The sequence below is a fragment of the Molossus molossus genome, unplaced genomic scaffold, assembly GCF_014108415.1.
Source record: "Molossus molossus isolate mMolMol1 unplaced genomic scaffold, mMolMol1.p scaffold_m16_p_13, whole genome shotgun sequence".
Taxonomy (NCBI): domain Eukaryota; kingdom Metazoa; phylum Chordata; class Mammalia; order Chiroptera; family Molossidae; genus Molossus; species Molossus molossus.
The window spans coordinates 49,134,593-49,157,446 of record NW_023425348.1 but is presented as its reverse complement, the minus strand read 5'-3'; the positions used below and the strand labels follow the sequence as shown (position 1 = coordinate 49,157,446).

Genomic DNA, 22,854 nt, shown 5'->3' with positions numbered 1-22,854 from the left:
AATGATGCAGAGAACAGAGAGCTTTCTCTTCCTGAAAGTGGTGAGAAAATAAAAGTCATCTTGGTGGAACTTATTCTATGTACTCATTCAACTTCTTGCCTTTCATTCTCACCAATTCTATTACAATTTATGCCTTCCTCATTTTTGCCTGGATTATTAAAATAGCTATGTAACTAATATGCCTACTTCTAGGATTTCGATCTTCCAGTGATGCCTCTATATTGCTGCCTAAATATTGTAGCATGTGTATGTAGTCAGCTAAAATACAAATATAACCTTTCTTAGTGTACACAATGCAGTATATTTTGCTTTAACCTCCACTGGTCTACACTCTATCACTTTCATTATGTGCTGGGCCCTGGGACACTGGACTACCTCAACACACTCCCCTACTCTCTCACTTCTGGTTCGGTTCGGCAATAGGAAACACCAACAGGAGATCGGAGGAAGGTTGGGGATCATTTCTTCAGCTCTCTCCTGTCAGGATTGCTGCAAACTGGCTTCAAACAGCCTTCTCTGGATGGTTCCCACTGGCCACCAAATACTACCCTCTTCCCTTCAGTACTAGGGTTGTAACCGTGCCTGCTGTCACTAACCCAGGGACTTCATAAGCACGTGTGATTGCTCTGTGCAGACCCACACCTTTGCCACACTGTACTCAATTTACCTAATCTGAGCATGCAATTTGTTTTCCACGAGTGTCTTAACACAATGGTGTGAAAAGCTCTTCATAATCTTATTCTGGCTCTTGACCACCTTTCTAGTGTTATTTACCACCACATTCCTCTACAGTGTAGGGCCTATATGCTTTATGTTCCAGCCATATATAAGCCATATCTAATTTTGGACATTTTGAAATATCCCAAAGCATATTTTATTATACCTGCATGCCTTTTCATACAATAGTTTGGATTTTTTTTTCCACAAAGTGGTTGTTATCATTTGGTCACCTGCCAAGGTGCTAACAAATTATTCAAAGCCCAGCTGAATACATCTTCAGCATAACCTCCTTCGGAAATATAAACTTTGTAAAATTATGTGTATATCTCTTGCCCATTACACTATGAACTTTCTGCATCTCAATTATTTCTCTTTATTCAACACCATTGCCTTTTATATATTAGGGCAATAAAAAATGTTTAACAATATATGGATAAAGGATTGAATGCTGCCATTGAAAATATTTTTGACATATTTGGGTAAATGGCCATGTTTGTAAATGATGTTTCTTCTTCCTTTTGAATCAGACAAGACCTTCTCTCACGAGATCTACAATGCCCATTATGTTTTTTTCACTCTATATACTCCAAAAGGTGCTTCTTTATAAGCCCTTTAATACATTTCTAGTCTATATGATACATTTTTGTCTGCTTTCTTGACTGGTCAGATACCTTAGTTTGATCATAAAACATAACTGCCTTAGTCCCTTTTGTCTACTTTGAAGTATGAGCCCTGATATGATAGGTCAGGCCAGGAGCCACACAAGTGTGTACTCCAGGAAAACTTCAAGATGAAGCCTGCCATGGGAAGGAAAGAAGAAATAAAGAGGCTAGAGGGTTAGTGGGGAGTTAAATCAGAGTATGTTTCTTGAAGTGACTAGTCTATGAATTTAAGATTATGCCAATAGGAAAGAAGAAAAGAGAGAAAGAACTATTTTCCTCAGAACCTCGAGAGATTCCTGTAGATGAAGTCAGAATCATCATTCTTACCTTAATGATATTCAGTCTTTGCTACTCAAACACTCTTGTGTTTAGAAGAGATATCAATGTTAAGTTCAATCACTTGCACTCATTTAAAAAAATTTTTAGAATATGGAAACACCTAAAATAGGATAAAAATACTATAATAATATAAAATAATATATTTAAAATTCTCAATTTATCTGCAATTGCATTATTAAAAGACCAAATCATTTTGTTTATTAATTGCAATAGTGTACGCATTTCTCATATACTATTACAAGTTTACTACTTTCAGTCAACACTTACTACAGCTATAAATTACATAGGTAATAATGTTATTATAAATATTAATTACTAATGCACTTATTATTTTGTTTGAATTTTAAAGCCAAACAGTAAAGTTTATTGCCAATTCTACTATAGTTTTGTATAACCTTAAAATTCAAAAATCAAGTTATAACAAAACAAAACAAAAAAAGATTGATTATAAACATATCAATGCCCATGGTGGAAAAGTTTAAATATTTTTTACTTTTATCCTGGAAATACCTGATATATTTTTAAACTATATATAAATTGTCCAACCAGTGTGGCTCAGTGGTTGAGTATCGACCCATGCACCAAGAGATCACCGGTTCGATTCCCAGTCAGGAAATATGCCCAGGTTGTAGGCCTGATTCCCAGTAGGGTGTGTGAAGAAGGCGACCAATCGATGTTCTCGCTCATTGATGTTTTTATTTATCTCTCCCTATCCCTTACTCTTTCTCTCTAAAATCAATAAAGAAAAAAAATTTAAATAAACAATATATAAATCAATGGAATATAATATTTTAATGCAATTGAGAAATAAGGTACAAGGCATATATAGTTCAATAATTATGTGATGCTTGACTCCTAAATGTGGTATCTTAAAAAGTGGGCACCTGGCAGTTGGTTGTTCAAATCTAGAGTAGATGTGTTTTTGAGGCAGACTTTCTCAACTTTAGACCCTCTGAGTCTGAGAATGTTTTCTTTTCATAACGTCACTGTTTGTAAACGCAATCCACATCAAATAAGCATGATTCCCCTTCAGTGTCTTAAGTTTCTATTTTATGAACACTCTTATCTTTTGTAATGCTGCTCTTTTTTTGAATTATTTTATATAAAAAAGAAAAACTTTATTGAGAGTCAACTATGTACCAGGCATTCTTCTAGATATTTGCTATATAATGAAGAGTAAGAGCATACATGTTTCATGATATATTCTAATGAGAAGACATAATTCAATAATCTTCAATATATGTGTTAAAATGTTACACTGACTTATGCTATGAAGAAAAGTTACATAAACCAGTAGCTACTCAGAGATGGAGAGTCCATAAAGAAGCCACAGGCATGAGTCTGTGCTGCCACTAAGAATGAAGGAATGGCCCTGGCCGGTTTGGCTCAGCGGTTAGAGCGTCGGCCTGCGGTCTGGAGAGAGCCGGGTTCGGTTCCCGCTAAGGGCACGTACCTCGGTTGCAGTTTGTCCCCGGCCCTGGTCGGTTGTGTGGGTGGCAGCCACTCGATGTGTCCCTTTCACGTCGATGTTTCTCTCTCTCTCTCTCCCCCCCGACTCTATCTGTACAAAAATTGCAAAAATGTCCTCGGGTGAGGATAAAAAAAAAAAAAGAATGAAGGAATGTGTATCTTAGTTTCTGCTAAAGAAAAAACATCTATTAGGCTGTTCAATTGGCAGTCACCTGATTCTGCCGGGAGAAGATAAAGGGAACCTGGGGATACTGAAGCAGGAATTCAGAGCTTGGCAGCTTCTAAGTTTTCTGTATGTGAAATTACAAGAGGAAATTAGAGAATTAGATTTGAAAGATCCAGGTTGTACTCAGACACCAGGGAGACTGGAAATCACATGAGTGAGTTTTCTGTCCCTCCAGTCTTCCTAAGGGCACTGTGAAGGTTTAGGTACTCAAGAACAAGGTCACTCTCTAACAAATACATATAACTTTACTCTCATCTGTCTGGCCAGACCAATATAAGTGAAAATAAAATAAAATTAGTCTCAAGAAATTCTGACCTCATCAATATTCTAAAGAAGAACTGCTCCTGGAACTCGATTTGACTGGCTTGTCTTGAAACCTTAAGGACAATGGAAAGAGACTAAAATCTCTAACTGTATCAGAAAGGAATCAGGTACACAGAAAATAAGAACATTTTGATGATAAATTTTGGTATGCAATAAGGCTAGACAAATACCTGAGGAATTCAAGGAACTGTGGTTCTTATAATGAAAAGCAAGGGATAATTTGAGATGATCTCCTACTCAGATTAGCCAAGGACATGAAAATCTTTGTTTGACTGGCATCCCTCTCTATCTTTCCCTGTTTCTACTCCTAGCTTTAGAGAACTGTCTGTCACTTTAATTTTCTGTTTATCTCATTCACTCAGTACTCACCCCAGCCTCAGTGGTCAGCAACACTAGAAGAAACTTGATCCAGCGCAAGTTGCATAGGTCTCAGATCTGATATTTGCTCTCCCTTATCTCCACCCTCTGAAAGATTTTTGGCCCAGAGAGGTTGTGGTTGGCTCAGAGCACCAATGGTCCCAGCTGCTAAAAGTAGAGATACATTTTTTAAATAAGATATCTGGAGGGATACATCAGTCATGTCAGAGTCTTCTCGTAAAGGCTAGAAATTATTTAAGTCAGGAGAAAGTTTAAAAGTTGTGAATAGGACTCTAAGGCAGGAGTCAAAGCTTGAAAGAAGAGGTCCACACTGGAGATATACATGTGTTAATTAGCATTATCATTATAATATTTAAAGCTCTGGTGTTAAATGAGACTTTTTAAAAAGAGTGAACATATTTAAAGAGCAACCAAAAATTAATCCCTGATAAAGATTATGTGAAAAGGAAGAATTAGTAAGAGACAAGTAAGGAATGACTGTAAGATAGGAGAAAAAAATCCATTGCAGCCAAGTAAAGAAAGTGGCTCAAAAAAAAAACAAAAAGGAAATGGTCAACTATATAAAGTACTGATGACAAATCAACAAAGACTGAGACCACTATTTTTAGTAATTTCAGTCATTATTGACCTTGACAGGGACAGAATTGTACAGTGGTAATATCTGAGTAGGAAGGAGTTAAGGACAAAATGGGAGGCAGACATTTGAACTAATAAATATAGATAACTCTTTCAAGGAGTTGTGATGCAAAAGGAACTAAAGAACTGGGATAAGAAGGGAACCGTGGTCAAGAATAAATTTTAACATTGGATAGATATGATTAACTTTCTATATTCATAGAGAAAGATCCACTCTAGAGAGAAAATTGATACTTAAAGAACGAGGAGAGAATTGTTGAGATGATTGCTTTAAGTAGGCATAGACAATGGAGTTTAGTGCACAAGTGAAGAGTTGGATCTTGGCATCCAAAGTAACCAGAGGGAAGGCAGAAATGAAAGTGCGGCTATAGACAGGTAGGGAGGTGTAGTTATGGATGTCTGTGGAAGTTTTCTCCTTTTTGCCTCTGTCTCTAGGCAAGTAAAAGCATGGTCATCTGTGACTGAGAATGATGATGGGAAGGAAGTTATTGGAGGTTTGAGGAGATAAAAGAAGATATAAAATAATCATCTAAGTAGTATAAGATAAAATGGAAAGAGAAATGTAGTATAAGTGCCATGAAACACAAAATATAGGTGGCCATATATCCCAATCTGCTCAGGAAAGTCCTAATTTATATTTGTTGCCTAAGTGAAATTACCAATTGTTTCTTCTTTTATTCTCAAATTATATGCTCTCTCACTAAACATATTCTTGATCTTAGCAATACTAAATTTAAAACATGTCATTAGCACATTTACAAATTTTATTTCCTGGCAACAGGCACAAAATGAATGAAGAGTTAGATTGAGAGAGAGTTGCTGACAAAACACAATAAAGTGTGGGGGGGGGTGTGGGGGGTGTACATATGGTGTATTTATGTTTGTGTTACCATGGGAAGGAGGGAGAAGGGGGAGAGAGAAATAAAGAGAGGGAAAAAATTGTATTAAGCAGTAATTCTACATGTTTTATTGACTATTACATCACAAAATTACTCTAAAATATAGTGGTTTAAAACATTTTAATATCTCATATTATTCTATAGATTTACTGGGATCAGATGGACAGTTGTCACTTGGGGTCTCTCTCTCAAGTGGCTGCAATCAGTTTCAAATGAAGATGCAGTCATCTCTGAGCAATTGAGTGTGGCTCTTCACTAGGACCTCAGAGTAGATGTCAACCACTTGAACTCTCCATTGGCCTGGGAATCTTACAGTATGGTGGCTGTGTTCCAGGAAGAGTGTCGAAAAAAACAAGTGTCCAAAGACACCAATGAGGAAGACAGAGCTTCTTATATTCTAGCTTTGAATATTCTAAAATGTCACATCAATTGCATTCTTTTCTCAAGGAAGTTGCTAAGGCCAGGCCAGATAAAAGGAGAATAGAATTAGATGGCACCTTCTATAGGAGTGACAAGATCATATTGCAAAAAAACATATGAGATTCAAGATATTATTTTGGCTATATTTGGGAAATAAAACTGTCCACCCTCTGGCCAGAATAATGCACATATCCTCCTATATCCAAAATAAATTAATCTCTTTCCTTAGACTTCAAAGTCTCATTGTCATTATATATTTAGTTCAAAGCCTAGGACCTCAGCCTCTAAATCAAGACCGGGTGTGAATAGGGCTCATTGGGATCAGGTCCTTGATTACAGCTTCTTGAATGTGGTTCCTCTCAATTTAAAGACCTGTATAGCAAAGAAATGAGAAAGAAATCAGCTGCCTACATACAGAGATAGAATAATTGCAAAAGATACTCCTTTGTAAAATGTTGAGAGTCATATTACCCTCATTAATTAGTCCATTAAAGATTCTAAAATACAGCCTGAGATATATTGCCAATTTCTTAATAAGAACCCAATTCTGCTCCCTGGAAATGATTCTCCATGGCTCTTAGCGACAACCTCTAAGCATTGATTGTATATTCTATGTCATATTTGCTTCTCATGAGAAGTAATCTGTGTTTGCATCTGAGTACCTTTCTCTGCCTGCTTCCTGCCTAATGAAGTTGAAGATCCAATGGCCTCTTTTCATTTTGCTCTCATTTTATTCTTTTTAGTCCAAGCTAATGGTGCTTATATCTGTAGTTTTATTTTAAAAACTGTGAGTTCTATATAAATCTTTCAGGGTTTACTTCATCAGATAAAAGGTACACCCAAAGATATCTTCCAAATTGCCTCCTATCTAATTTTGGCTGGAGTTGTGATTATCTGGAAATTTTTCTTAAGATTCTTAGAAGCTTCTTTTTATAATTGAAAAGATTTATTAGGCATACCTTCAAATAGTTCTCTCCTCTTATTTCTTTGTCATTTGGAGAGGCTAGGGGAAAGGTCATTTTTTTAATTTGAACCCATCCAGCCATGACTCCTTTGTATTTACTCTAAATTCTGCTCAAACATTAACTAATTTAATTTTAATTCATATCTCTTTAGCTGTACTTTATCATATTTGGCATAAAACTAATGTTGATACATTCAGCAGTCTCCTTCAAAATCTCCTTGTCCAAATGTTTTGGTTAATTAGGTATCTATTTTCATGTTACTACAAGCTATGGTATTGTCGAAGTTTCTACAACTATATAGTAATCAAACCTTTATCTGCAGCCTCCAGTTATAATTTTCTTACTGTGTTTTGAGACTTCATCAACAGCCTCCTCAAGTCCCTTTTAGATTCTGCCTGCTGTCTTACTACAAAGTTATTACATGTTTTAGGTTTTTGCTACACCATCATCCTACTTCTTGTTATCAATTTCTGCATTATTTACTATTGCTATAGCTAAACATCCTCGATTTTATTGGCTTTAAACATCCAAATAGTATTACTTCTCATCGTTCTACGGATTTATTTTAGTCAGTTAGGTGGTTCTTTCTTTGACTCTCTCATTCACTGCAGTGAGATGCCAGTTGAAGCTGCAGATATCTAAAGTCTCAACTGGACTGGATGTTCGAATGGCTTACTGATATAACTGGCAACTGTTGCTGACTATTGGCTGGGATTTCAACTAGGGCCATTCACCAGAATATTAAGACATGGCTTCTCCATGTTACCTAGGATTCTTATAGCAAAGTAATTGGGTTTCAATAGGGGACATGTCAATATTAAGCCTTCCATGAGACTCAGGCAGAAGCTGCAAAGATTTCTGTGCACTTCCACTGAATTATTTGTCAAGAAATTTCTAAGACCAACCCAGATTCAATAGAAGTAGAACTAGACTCCAACTGTTGATGTGGGAATGGTAAATTCACACTGTAGAAAAGCACGGAAGATGGAATATATTATTGTGGTCATTTTGGGGGAAAAAATCTACTGCATCAACTTACTAAAGGATAATCTACATGGGAATTAAAATCACCCACAATCATAACAAGAATTTTGTGTGTGTGTGTGTCAGAAGCCAAAATCATTTAAAGGAGGAAAAATAACTCAGGCTGAGAAGATTATTGCAATTTATAGAGATACTTGATAATATATTTTTATAAGATTAAATTAAAAATTGCTGAGCTTTCAGATGGATTATTAATACTAGGCAAAAAGCAGTTATGTGGAACATAAAGAAGAGTTATGTTATATTTAAACTCAGGAAATACTTTTCTGATTTGGAAAGAGCTAAGTTTCTTAGGTATTAGAATCACATAAATAACTATTAAATTACACAGAGGTTCATTGAAATAGGATAGAGAATGACATTTCACATTTCTACAAAGCTGATTCTGATACCCACCAAAATTTGAGAACTGCTTTCTTAGATTAACAATTTTCTTTGTTGATTCTTAAAATAAGGTAATCATTTGCTTTGCAAACTCTCCTCTGGAAAGTGTCCTACAAAGTTTTCTCAAATTGCTAGAACTTGACTCATAACTCTTATTTATAAGAATAATATTCTATCCACATTATATGTGATCAAAATTTTATTCCCTAAATCTTGAAAATACATCTCAAATGAGATAGAAATTTCTCTCTGATTTATCTTTTCAGGCAGACATAATCTTCTTTAACTTCTTTGTCACTTCTTTTGACATCTACCTCCTTATCTTGTCTCACTGATCCTATAACACACAGTGCATTTCTAGAATTTCACATATATCTAAGTCATCACTGCAGAGACTCTAGCTTTTAAAAAACTAACAGTATTCCAAAACCAATACACTTACCTATTTTCTTTCCCATGCTCTCAGTCTCATGTCACCGGGTCCTTTTAAGGAAGAAGAGAAGGATGATTTTCTCCTGAATCTGCTTTGTCTTCACCCCATAGATGATTGGATTGAGTGCAGGAGGAATGGCTACATAGAGGTTGGCAATTAGTATGTGGAATGAGTGAGGAATATTGTGACCAAAACGATGGGTGAGGACAGAGAACATGGCTGGTGTGTAGAATATAAAAATAACACATACATGGGAGCCACATGTATTAAGGGCTTTTTGGCGGGCATCTTGAGATGAAAGATTAAAGATAGCACGAAGGATAAGCATGTAGGAGATGCCAATGAAGACCAGGTCTGACATAATAGTCATTACAGGTACAGCAAAGCCATACCAGATGTTGATGGAGATGTCCGCACAGGCAAGTTGGGCAATACCCATATGCTCACAGTATGTGTGGGGAATGATGAGTGCTCTGCAAAAAGGCAGTCGCTTTACTAGGAACACACATGGGAAGATAACACAAAAGCTCCTGCTGACAATACCCATTACAATCTTAGTAATAAGCTGACGGGTGAGGATAGTGGTATATCTTAGGGGGAAGCAAATAGCAGCATAGCGATCAAATGCCATGGCCAGGAGGGTGGCAGAACCCATGAAAAAGCTGTAGTGGAGAAAAAACATCTGAGTAAGGCATCCAGGAAAGGTGATTTCCTGAGGACCTAACCAGAAGATGCTGAATGTTTTGGGTACACAAGTATTAGAAAGGATGAGATCGGTAGTAGCCAGCATAGAGAGAAAAAAGAACATGGGCTTATGAAGGCTGCGTTCCATGGAAATAAGGTAGAGAAGAACACTGTTGCCTGTTAGGGCCACAAGGTAGATAATAAGGAAGGGAATTCCAATCCAGACATGGAATTGCTCCATCCCTGGGATTCCCAGTAGGATGAATGGGCCTGGATTGAAGCTGCTCAAGTTGAATGTGGTCATCATGATCTTGGATTGGTTGTGTCTCATGGACTGAAAATAAAAATGTCATGGTTGATTGTTACAATAATCTATAGACACCCACCTCTGAGCCTTTTCCAACGTTACCACCTAACTTTCAGCTCTACAAAGTGATCAACTGTCTATTTCTATTCTCTACTTATAAAAATCTGCCCAACTTTTAGTCACGATTTTAAGTCACAATGAGGGGTATCAAAATAATTTTTCCCTGGAGACACAAGTCATATAACTTTTAATTCAGTCCTGCCTAGTTACCAGCAATCCAAGAAGTTTTCTAAAACAAGATGTGCCAGAATAACATTAGGCAGAGAAAGGTCATAGCTAGATGTGAGGAGATGAATGGCACCCTCCTCACTCACCTTCAACATTCTATATAAAATAAAAAGCTCCATGTCTTCACATTACCATCCTTTGTTGAAACTTCTCAGTTGTTACTCACTGTACTTTGTCTTTCATCTACTAACACTGTCTCTATCTTTGATCACAGAATCCTGAATAGGATTTTTGTCTTTAGCAGGCATACTACCCCCATCTTATTTAATGGTCTCCAACTGATTGCTGAGCATTTTTCTCTTCTCGCCTGAGATTATGAATATTGCAATAATATGCCCTGTATCTCTACCTCTTGCCCTGCACTAGACACAGGACTGGTCCTTCAGGAATATCTTGATCATGAAGTACTACAGTCTATACATTGTACTTCTTCCTTTCTTTATTTTTTTATTCTTAGTGTGTCTCTGAGAAGATCTCTCCTCTGCCTCTTTCAGGAAAATAAATAGCCATGGTTTGTCCATGGGTCACAGAAGGACTGTTTTAAGACCCAAGCCAGAAAGCAACTGTTCAACTTTCTGTGTGTCTGTGCTTCTCCATGGTGTAGAGTGTGAGTGGGTATCTTAGCACTTGCCCCTGTCATCCCAAAAAAACAACAGAACACTCATTTATAAATGCACTCACAAATTCAAACCCATGTTTATACATGTAAGATAACCTAAAATTATCTGAAGTGGCAAAGCAAATTTTAATCCCCAGATTGCTGACCCACTCTGGTACAGCTAGTCTTAAATCAATCTTTAATTTTTTTTACATCATTAGCATTATAAATTTTGAGCTTCAGAAAAACCTGGAATCATTTTAAGGAGTTCAGTGAAAGGGGCTCAAAATTAAGCTCCTAATAGACACAGAATCTGTATTCAAAGTTCTAATTTTGGCTTTTCTGATTTCCTATAACCCACTCTTTTACCACCTCCTTTTCCCCTCTTCATAGTTCCATTTCTCATCAGCTCTACTCCCTATTGACTTTACTCCTTAATAATTGTACATTGCTCACCACCGGTATATACCTTGGAGGTCCTGGTCCTGGAAATGTCTGGGTAAGGACTAAAGAGTGTATAAATACAGTAGGCAAAAAACAGACCAAAGATCAAAAGAAGCAGCCCTAGGGTCAGTAAGGACAGATGCAGGAACAAGAGACAGACATAGAATCATGCTCATAGTAGGGAAGAACAAACACAGACTGGAGGAGTGGATTGGAAATGTACTTCCTTTGTTTGCTCCAGGGATTAGAGACAAGTTAGAATAGAGGACTTCTGAACCAGAGGAACCCACGGGCTTCAGGTCCCACGGTCCCAAGTCAGTGTAGGACAGGAGCAAGAATTTTACCAATTAACACTTTCCCAGCTTAAAAACTTGCACCTCAGCTCATATTAATGGTGGCTTGGGAATTGTGGAATCCAAGATGTGTGGTCCTTAATCTAGCTTGATTAGTAATTTGATTTTTACAGAAACAACCCTGACAAGAGTCAGCTCTACCATGTTACCAGGTCTAGTCTAGTGCCTAAAACTTCTGCAGAGACTGTTTTATTTTCTTCCGAATTCTTGGCAGAGCGTATTTTATAGTGGATAATCAGCAAATGTCTGTGGAATTAAATGAATGTGTTTCTAGCCTTAGATAAATATCTGGAGACATTTCTCACCTCACTGCCACTGCCATCTCCCCCTTTCAGGTGTGAAGAGGCCCCCCTTTTTTTTCTCTCAGATTCTTATTTCAATGTTCAGTCTTGCTTGGCATTTCTCTTCCTCTTCCTTTCATGATGAATCATCACTAACGTTGTGTTTAGGTCATTTCTTAAAGTGCAGACTAATAATCTATTTGTGTGGGGGCAAATCTCTAATACCAAATACACGCAGGCCTGAAAACCAGAGATATCCAGCCTGGGTACAGCATTGTCCTTCCAAAAGGAAAATCCTTTATACGACCTTTTATTGGTTTAATGAAAAAGTCTATTTTCAATGTCAAGTGACCAAATATCTGGGATTTATCTCTTGTTTTACTCAGCCTTCCCTTTGTGCTCTAACAAAATACTTACCTGTTTTGAAAATCAGTTTCTGTATATATGAAAAGGGAATAATAACTTGGAAATGTGTAATTTAAAGAACTCTGAGAAATAAGTGAGAAAACAACTATTAACTTACTATACAGAAAATAAGTCTCTAGGACTCGCCATAATTTTTTTCTCTGATTAGATAGAGTCACAAATTCAGACAGCTTCCCATTATTCAAAATGAAGATTTTATTCATTAACAACGCATTTGCTTCCGTTCTTAACAATCTAAAATATTTATTGCTTGTTTATTATGAATTAGGAGCTTTGCAGGTGATAGGAATGTAATAGTGAAAATGGCAGACACTACCCTGGTCCTCGGTGGCATAAGGGGTGGGGAGGGCAAATGCAATCACCTTATTAAAATTGTGATAAGTCCTGAAATATAATTCCTGTGCAATGAGAATGTATGCAGGAGATAGAATCTATATTCATGGTTAAAGAAGAAATAGCTGGAGAAGGATTGTTAACTGAAGCTTAAATAATTGCCAGGCAAAAAAACAAAGAGAAGGCTCTAGTAGAAGAGAAGAAAAGAAAAAGATGCCTTGAGAAGTTGAAGCTGGGCAAGTATGGTATCATTAACAGTAATGTCAGTCAGTCCTACGGGGTCATTTTCTCCAACATCCCCCAAATACAAGGGTGATTTCATTAAGATTTCTATAATATATGTTTTTTAAAAAGTATGTAGAATAGATGGTTGAGGTTAGGACAAATTTAGCTTAGGATAAATTACACGAAAATAATATACCATGGAATCTAAGGTGGATAAAGAAGGAAGAAAAAAAAAAGTTGGGGTTGGCATGGAGGAAAGGGTTTCTGATGAAGTTTGGATATGTGTGAAAACTTTATTGAGAATACATGGTATGCCAGATATTTTCATAAGACAAGGTATAAGAATATGCCTAGGACTAAGTTTGTGCTTTCCAGGAGCTCATAATATAGGTGTATATAAGTAAACACATAAGCAAAAAAGTATAGAATTATTAGAATAGTGGAATGAGTAAAATAGTACCTTTATGGGTATCTTCTGAACTACCTAAAGGTCATTAAAGACATTAAAGAAAATGTCAATTTTGTTGCCTACATTTTCTTCTAGGATTTTTATGGATTCATGAGTCTTTTATCCATCCTGAGTTTATTCTTGTGTATGGTGTAAGTTGGTGGTCTTGGTGGGAATGCAGACTGGTGCAGCCACTACAGAAAACACTATGGTGTTACCTCAAAAAATTAAAAATTAAACTGCCATTTGATCCAGTGATCCCACTTTTAGGAATATATCCTAAGAAGCCTGAACACCAATCAGAAAAATATATGTATCCCTATCTTCATAGCAACACTATTTATAATTGCTAAGATCTGGAAACAGCCCAAGTGTCCATCAATAGATGAGTGGATAAAAAAGCTGTGGTATATGTACACAATGGAATACTATGCATCTGTAAGAAAGAAAGATCTCTTATTCTTTGAGACAACACAGAGGGACCCAGAGAATATTATGCTAAACGAAATAAATCAATCAGAGAAAGACAAGTATCACATAATCTCACTTATTTGTAGAATATAATGGACAAAATAAGATGATGAACAAAATAGACCTAGAAACATAGAAGTAGGGTTCAGACTGACAAACTTCAGAGAAGGGGGCAAGGGGGAGGGAAAAAGAAACCAAAGAACTTATGCATATAAGCATAACCAGTGGACACAGACAAAAATGGGGGGGGGTGTCAATGGGGGGGGAAGGAGAATTACATGTAACAAAAATAAATTAATTAAATAAATAAAAGAAAAGAAAGAAAATGCCAACACACACACACACACACACACAAAATATCTTATCTCGCCCTGGCCGGTTTGGCTCAGCGGTTAGAGCGTCAGCCTGCGGTCCAGAGAGACCCGGTTTCTCCCGCTAGGGGCACGTACCTTGGTTGCAGTTTATCCCCGGCCCTGGTTGGTCGTGCGGGTGGCAGCCACTCGATGTGTCCCTTCACATCGATGTTTCTCTCTCTCTCTCTCTTCCTCTCTCTTCCTCCCACTCTATCTGTACAAAAAATGGAAAAATGTCCTCGGTTGAGGATGAAAAAAAAAAATCTCATTTTGCCAATTTTACTTTATATTTTATTGTTGTTACCTGGTATCTAGTCAACTCTGACTCTTAGTGACCCTATGAATGAAAGAACAGTTTCATCATAGGATTTTCGAAGTAAAAAGATGAGAAAGATGGAGATGGAGAAAAGAAAATGCAGCAGTGGTTTACCATTGCTTTCTGCTGAAGAGTGTGCTGGTCCAACTCACAGGTGCTTAGGTCCCTGGTATCGCAAATCACCAGGTGCCTACAAAATATAAGTGCCCTGTGGAGTTTTACTTGTTACTTCCAAGTTAATTTAATGCATTCCTTTTTTATTAAAAGTATGGCTTCTTCCCAGTGGAAATTTTAAGAAATAGATGTTTTTACCCTGGGACAGTTTCTTAAGAGAAACATAGTTGGCTTTCCACACAACTCCACTCAGTATATATTCTACCCACACCAAGTTTTATTTATTTTTTTGGTAAAATAATAGGACACTTTGTAGGACAACACACCAAAAAAATCAATTCTGCAATTATTTGCTCAAAGAGTCAGGGGAGTGCAAATGAGGTGAAAATAACAAAAATGATTTATAAATAAATGTAAACTAAGTGCAAGGCTCTGAATCTCATGTTTTTGTTTGTTTGCTTTATGAAAGTCTTCAATTCCCTGCCGTGCCCCTAAGAACAATACTTATGAATGATCTTGAGGACAATGAAATTATTGAAGAGTTTCAAGGCACAAAATGACACAATCATGTAAATCATAAAAATATCACTCTGGCTCTTATGGAGTGAGTGGATTGAATGGAGCAGGGTTGAAACCCCTTTAAAAAGATGACTTTGAAATACTCTCCTAGAGACAGATGATAGATAAAGGCCCAGACAAGTTTGGTGGCCATACGAAAGGTGAGAGTGGGATGTATATATCTACTGGAATGACATATAAGCACTTCAAAATTCAACATTCAACTCAAATATCGAGTTAATTTTGTCAGGGAGTGATGTAAGATAAAGCAAAGAGAAGCCACAGGTTTCTGGCTTTGCAATTCATGTTTGTGGTTGTGCCATTTACCTCCAAGGAAGACAGAAAAGGAAGAGCCCTTTTTATGGAGGAAGTTAGTGAGTTTCCAGGTCAGTTTTAGAGAAATTAGGTTTGAAAAGTTTGTGAGCCATTCAAGTGAGTATATATCTAGGAGGCAACTGGGTGAAGAATTCAGAATCAGACAGATCTAGTTTAAGATCCTAAATCTACTTATTGTCTCTCTGTCATCTTTATAATTCTCAGTTTCCTCATTTGTGAAATGAATGAACTAATATTACCCTCTCATGATTATTTTAACCAAATATGTTAATACTTGTAGAATATGGACCAAGAGTAGTATAATTTTTCTTGGAGCATACAACTGGAAAGAGAAACAAAAAAAATCTACTCTATGTAATCTGAGACAGGTAGGAAAAAAGTAGAGTGAGTCAAAGTCTCGGGAGGATGAATGAACGCTGGACAGAATCAGGACTCAAGTGTGAAGCAGTAAGTTTGATAGTTGCGGTAGAGAGAATCAACAGAGACTTCAAGAGGAAGGGCAACATACTTTTCCTTTAGTTCAGAAACTGAGAAACACAGGGATGAGTTTCATGTTAGGAAATATCTAACCTTCGAATATCTCAAAATCAGCAATAGGAAAAATGTAGACCTTAGTCTTCATGCTCTTCTATACCCACCTACCTTCTTGATACAAATGGGAAGAAAACTAAACCAAGAAAACTCTTGATGTTCTATAACTCTCGATTTTCTTTCTTCTATCTTCTTCTTGCCTATATTTTGCACATTGGTAGAGCTCTCAATTTTTATATTAATAAGAGTTACAGCTTTGCTTTTATTTATTTTTAATTGTGTTAGTTTTTCAAAATTTATTTTTATTATTGAGAATATTACAAACGTCCCTCATCACCCCCCCCTTTCCCCCACCTCTACCCAGCTCCCGCCCTACCCCAGGTTTTCTTTTTATGCCTTCTTGTGTTATATAAAATTTCACCCATCAATTTTACCCAAACTTTGCCTTCAGTGGCCCTCCCCATTCATCGTGTCTTCTTCAAAGAGAAAAGGAGAATAAATTTGTCTTGAATCTGCTTGGTCTTCACTCCATAAACGATAGGATTCAGAGCAGGAGGAAGGGCCACATAGAGATTGGCGAATAGGATGAGCATGTTTCGAGGGACACTGTGTCCAAAGCGATGAGCAAGGATGGAAAAGAAGGCAGGAGTGTAAAACATGAGGATAACACAGACATGAGAGCCACAGGTGCTGAGGGCTTTCTGGCGGGCACCCTGGGATGAGAGGTGAAAGACAGCACGGAGGATGAAGATATAGGAAACAGCAATAAAGATCACATCTGAGATGACAGTCATCAGAGGCACAGCAAATCCATACCAGATGTTAATGGAGATGTCAGCAGAGGAAAGCCGAGCAACCCCGATGTGCTCACAGTATGTGTGGGGGATGACACGTGTTCTGCAGAAGGGTAACCGCTTCAGCAGAAAAACATCCGGCAGGATAACAGAGAAGCTTCTCACAACAATGCTTACCATAAACTTGATGATCACCTGTGGAGTCAGGATGGTGGTATATCTCAGTGGGAAGCAGATGGCCACATAGCGATCAAATGCCATGGCCAGTAGGATGGCTGAGTCCACCACAAAGCTGAAGTGGAGGAAGAACATCTGGGTGAGACAACCAGAGAAGGTTATGTCCTGTGAGCCAAGCCAAAGGTTACTGAGCAGTTTGGGCACTATGGTAGTGGATAAGACGAGGTCTGTGGCAGCCAGCATAGAGAGGAAGAAAAACATGGGTTCGTGCAGACTGTGTACAACTGCAATGAGGTAGAGGAGGATGCAATTGCCCACAATAGCCACAACATAGATGATACAAAAGGGAATCCCAATCCATATGTGGAACTTCTCCAGGCCAGGTATTCCAACAAGAATAAAGGTACTAGGGTTGTAACAGCTCAAGTTATACATGGTCTCTGCAGTCTGGGATCTGCTGGGTTTTAAGACCTGAAGACAAATCAGCTGTCAGAATGGGCTATAAAAAATACTCCCACTCTGGTACTGCACATGTTTGAGGTCTGCAACTGTCTCATTCAGGGTTCCTACATGATAAGCACCCCCAGCCCCCTAGATGAGCTGGCTCCTATAAAATTAACTTGATATTGCCCCATTTTCTTTACCATTAGCCCGTCACTTATTTATGTATTATATATTTTTAATAACCCATAGGAAATGGTTATTTTTGTACATCAGCAATTTTGTATGCTTAAACCTAAATAACTGTGTCCCTTTCTAAAAGCATTTTATGTAGAATAGGCCCAGGTTTACATGAAATATATATAGAGAGAAAGAGATGTAGGTGAGGGAGGGTAAGAAGGGGAGAAAGAGAGAGAGACTAAAAATATTAAATGGTACAGTAACTGACCTTTATAAAGGAAATACTTACTATGTTTCAGACAACAGATTTGATTAACTAAGCTGAAGAGTTTCAATAAAGCAGAAGAAAAAATATAATGAAAAGGGAAGGAAAATAAATGACAAACTCCAGTACTGTGGGCAGTATCAGACATTTTTTTTTTTTTTCACACTGTATTAAAATACAGTTTACGTTAGGATAGATCTTTCTGGGATGTGAATAAGAGAATGCACCTACCACAAAATGCACAGGGACAAGACAGATGCATTCCCCTGACTCAGGCAGAGAGCAGTGAGTTCAGGGGATAATTTACGGCTTCAGGGGCAATGCCCTGAACCTTGGAGGATCTCTGTTTCCTGACATTAGGAGGGGAGACAGCTCTGCCCATTAGTCGCACTGCAATGCTTCCATAACAGAAATTAGCCAGTGTGATTTGGCTTAGACAAAGTCAACCAGAGTAGATTCTCACCTCTTAGAGAAGAAAATAAAGAATATTAAAGAAGTTTTACCCAATGTTTTCATTTAGAGTCTGTAGCAGTTGGAAATCTCTAGCCTTTGGAGATGACTTTTGCATTAAAAATAACCTTTGAGATTTAACTCCATGGGATGGTCTATTTTATAAGTACTTTTGAGAAGGGAGTCAATAACACTGATACTGGGGAATGAAACAATGGAGAAGCCCAGCACAATCGAGCCATCCCCAGACCAGTCTAGAGGTTTAGTTCTTACCCTCCCCAACACATTTACAGTCATCCAACAAGTCTTTACAAAAAGGAAGTGGATTTTGTGGAAAAGTCATAGCAGCTTCATATTATTGCGTTTTCCAGGAATCTGTAGTGTTGTACACAAAGAAGGAAGACTGGATTGAGACACGGGATTTGTGATATCTTTGTCAGAACCCAGTCAGAGCTTAACCTAGTGAGTTTCTCTCATTGAGGGATGGTTTGGCCATTAGAGTCCTCAACTAGTCAAAGTGAACAAAGTGTCTAACTAGGAGGAATGTAACCAGCTCCCACTGCCTGAAAGCAGTTCTTGTCCCACCCACAAACCCCTGCTCCCCCATCCATAAAAATATCTCCAGGTTTAACGCAAACTAAACTCCTACAGACACTGAACTTGTTAGAATTATAATAACAGAGTTAATAAAATCCTGCCTAAAAAGATATGATACCACTTCCTGTGGCACAAAAAACAGGTAGGCTGAAGAAGCCCAAAGCTCTATAATTTAGGCTAGATTGCAACTCCATCTCTTAGAGCACAGACTCACTTGCCTCCTGACAAGAAGGTTACTGGGAATATCTTTAAAGAGAGAAAAATAAACCACTAACCATTAAAACCACAAAGGAGGGAGTGTCAGGAAATCATCCACACCAAGGTCTGCTGCCTCAGTTACAACCTATTCTGACCTCAGGTCTTTTACCCAAAAAAAACTCTTCTTTTCTGCTCATTTCCTGCTGTATTAATGGTCATTTTAATTGATCTGTACTTGAAATCAATAGTTTTCTGTCAGGATCTGTGAACTTATTTTGGAATCACTTCTGTCAGAAGGGCTCCTTCTACCAGAGTCACATTTTCAAGGACACAGACCCTACTTGGCCACTAAGTAAATGCAAGGCTACCTTGCTTGATAAATCTCAGAGCCAGTGTAGGGTTTTCCTCTTTCCTAATTGACAGTAGTTTTCAACTCACCAAACTCTGTCTTCTGTCTCTTGCTTTACAGGAGTAGTGGGAATTTTCTTTTTAGAAAGAAACAAGTAAAAGTTTAGGCTGGGAGAAGTTCTGGAAGAGGTGAAATGAACCTTTATGCTGTGCTGTATTTCTAGGAGGTAGAGTTCAGATTATATGGGGCCTTCCATTTCTCATTCCTAGACAAAGGGTGAAATCAACCATATTAACCCCCTGCCCTTGAGATGGAATTTGGCCTGGTGGGTTTAGTAAGCTGTGGATATTGGGTCCCTAGGAGATTTAGTCTAGGCAATTCAGTCAGTCAGTTGAGACAAATTCTCAGAGGCCTAAGGATGTTCTTGTATTTGAGGTATTCTTTAATTATTCTATTTGTGTAAACTTGCACCCATACTGAAAAATACAATTCAATTTTTCTAGTCTTGATATTGGAAAGACCTCCAACTTGTACTTCAAAATTTCTTAGCCATTTTTTACACTTTATATTGCCATGCAGTTTTATAAACATTTATCAATTTACGTACACACACACACATTTTTATTTTGTTTGCATTGAATCTATATATTAGTATGAAAATACTTGATATGTTTATAATACTGTTTATATTTATTATAAATATATGCCTCCATTAATATAGCCTTCTTTTAATTTCTTCAATAATTGGTTAAAAGACTAACTTGAAAAAATGTATGTCCCTGCCTATTTGCTGTATTTACAGTAGCCAAGATATAAAAAAAAAACTTTTTTTTGTAATTTTTCTTTATTGATTTTAGACAGAGGAAAGGAGAGGGAGAGAGACTGAGATGTCAATGAGAGAGAACATCAATTGGCTGCCTCCTGCATGTCCTGACCAGGAATTGAACTGGTAACAGCTTGGTGCATGGGTCAATACTCAACCGCTGAGCCACATTAGCTGGGTGGGAAACATCTTCTGAGGCTCTTTTAGTAGCTAAACTTAATGGGCAGCCAGCAGGTGGCGCCAGGTCTCTGGGAGCCTTGAACCTTTTTCTGACCTGGCTCAGGACTGGTGACATCCAGTCTTGTTATGCAGTTTGACCCAGCTTACGTGCACCCCGACCCAGCATAGTCAGCTGCCAACCATGGATCGTTTTGTAGCTCCTAACAGGTAGCCCAGGGCAGGTCACAAACTGTGTCTGAAATTGACTTGCAACAGAATCTCCCACAATTCTGTATACAGTAAAAATATTGATAATAAAGACAAAATAAAGACTTTTTAGTAAATAAAAACTGTAACAATTATAACTAAAAAGTCAGAAGAAAGGAAATGAGTGTTCAGGTTAACAGTTTTTATACTGTACATAGGGCAGTATATTATTTGAAGGTATATAAAGATAAGGAGACTAAGCTATTTCTGTACTCAGCAGTGCAAAGCAGCTGAATTTTTTAATGAAAAGAAATATCTGAGACTTCTGAGAACATCTTTGAGAGCACAGACGCCATTGCAGTGTATCATCAGTTTATTCTAGCTTTCCTAGATGATAGTAAACATCAAAAAATACACGTTTCACATTAAATATACATATTATAAAATTGCACGAATTTCTTAAAGATGAACCCTTGGCCCTGGCTGGTTTTGTTCAGCGGTTAGAACGTTGGGCAGTGGACCAAAGAGCCCCGGGTTTCATTCCAGCCAAGGGTACGTACCTCGGTTGCGGTTCATCCCAGGCACTGGTTGGGGTAGTGCAGGTGGCAACCAATTGATGTGTGTCTCTCACATTTATGTTTCTCTCTCTCCCTCCCACTCTGTCTGAAGATAAATGTAATATATATATATATATATATATATATATATATATACCCATCCATCCTTGGGTGAGGATTAAAAGAAAAAAAAAAAAGATGAACCCTTGGTCTACTGGCATGTTTAGCAGAAATATAATCAGCATTTATTTATCTGCTCTGAGGGCTTTCCCCCATGCCCTGAAGACATGGGGTTTGTCTCACTGCCAAGGGAGCCTTGGATAAAAGACTCCCTCAGTTTTATGAATGGGGGCACCAGAGGGAGCTGCAAAGGAAGGGCTAAGAATGAAAACATACTGAGCACCGATCATAGTGGAGAAAAATGTCTTCAGGCTTTCCCCATAAGGAGACCTCCCATTAAGAGGGCCTGGGCTAGGAACATGACTGTGCAAAAGAGTGCGGCCTGAGTCGCTGGCTGCTACTCTCTCCAGAGACAGCAATGCCCGGCTGTGCACCAATTCTGATGTAGGTAGGCAGCTTGGCTCTGCAATGCTTGCCTTGTAAGGTAAAGCTTTTTGTAATTGCCAGTCGCTGGGCCTAAACATTATATGTACATTGTCAGCCTAGAGCTGGACTCTTCAACTCCCCCTAATAACTCAGGATCTGAGCTAGAAACATAGGCTACCTCATCATAAATCTGAATGGGCCCTTGTAAGGTTGCCCACCAAGTCCTAGATGTCAAAACTTTAAGAGAAGAATGTATAATTGAAGAAAGGGGGTAGAATGCATGATCACATGTGGGCACAAATGACAAGTGACCTTTTAAGGAATCACTGTCTTGAGACCCCAAAATGCTGACCTGAGATGTGTAGTGTGAGCTGGGGCTGTCTTGTCCTCTCCCATCAGCTGCATAAGCCTGTCCTTTAATTGCCCATTAAAATGCCCACTTTACCCTATGGTTTGGGTGTGACTTGAAGCATGAAAAGTCCATTATGAATCCCTGTATTGAGCACACTAATAGTGTAGCTTGGGCTGCAAATCTAAGGCCATTATTGCTCAGGAAACTAGAACAAGAAAGAAACAAGGTATTGTAGGGCCTGAATAGTTCAGCTTCAGTCAGTGGAACACCCAGATATCTGAACCAAGTGCAAAGGAAATGTCACCTGCAATCAGGATATAGTGAAATCTGCTGATGGGACGAGAGGCTCGATGTGAAGCAAGGTGCTCTACCTGCCAAGAACATACTTGCCCTTTGGCTGGGGAATCTTTCCCTGGGCAGTGATTTTAGCCTTTGCCTGAATCTGACATATGGGACAGATTTTTTATGCTTACCACAGTGGCAGTCATGTGTATAGGCCCAAACTGAGCTAGTGTCCAGATTTTCAAGGGTCATCCTCTCGTGAATTCAGGTGATTGGTCACACATCTTTTATTCTGGAGTAGAGGACACTTCAGTCTCCACATTTAATTAACAAGCATGGTCTGCTCATTGATTACGTTTTTGTGGCCAAATATAGGTGCCTCTCTGGTGAGCATCCACATGGGTAACAACATACTTATTAGGAGAAAAACTGACTTTTATTCCAGTGTGTTCTCTCCATAGGAGGGCTGTTTTAATTCCAGTTCATGGTTCTCAAGAGGCCCAATAAAACA

At 38.1% G+C, this 22,854-nt stretch overlaps 2 protein-coding genes across 2 annotated transcripts; both read right to left on the bottom strand.

The window, feature by feature from the left end:
* Positions 1–8,940: 8,940 nt before the first annotated feature.
* Positions 8,941–9,891, bottom strand: LOC118628849 (olfactory receptor 52H1-like). The gene has a single exon (XM_036259830.1). The coding sequence runs from the start codon at positions 9,889–9,891 to the stop codon at positions 8,941–8,943; it is 951 nt and encodes a 316-aa protein (XP_036115723.1).
* Positions 9,892–16,430: 6,539 nt separating this feature from the next.
* Positions 16,431–17,372, bottom strand: LOC118628774 (olfactory receptor 52H1-like). The gene has a single exon (XM_036259723.1). It carries the CDS (start codon positions 17,370–17,372, stop codon positions 16,431–16,433), a length of 942 nt encoding a protein of 313 aa, XP_036115616.1.
* Between the last annotated feature and the right edge of the window lie 5,482 nt (positions 17,373–22,854).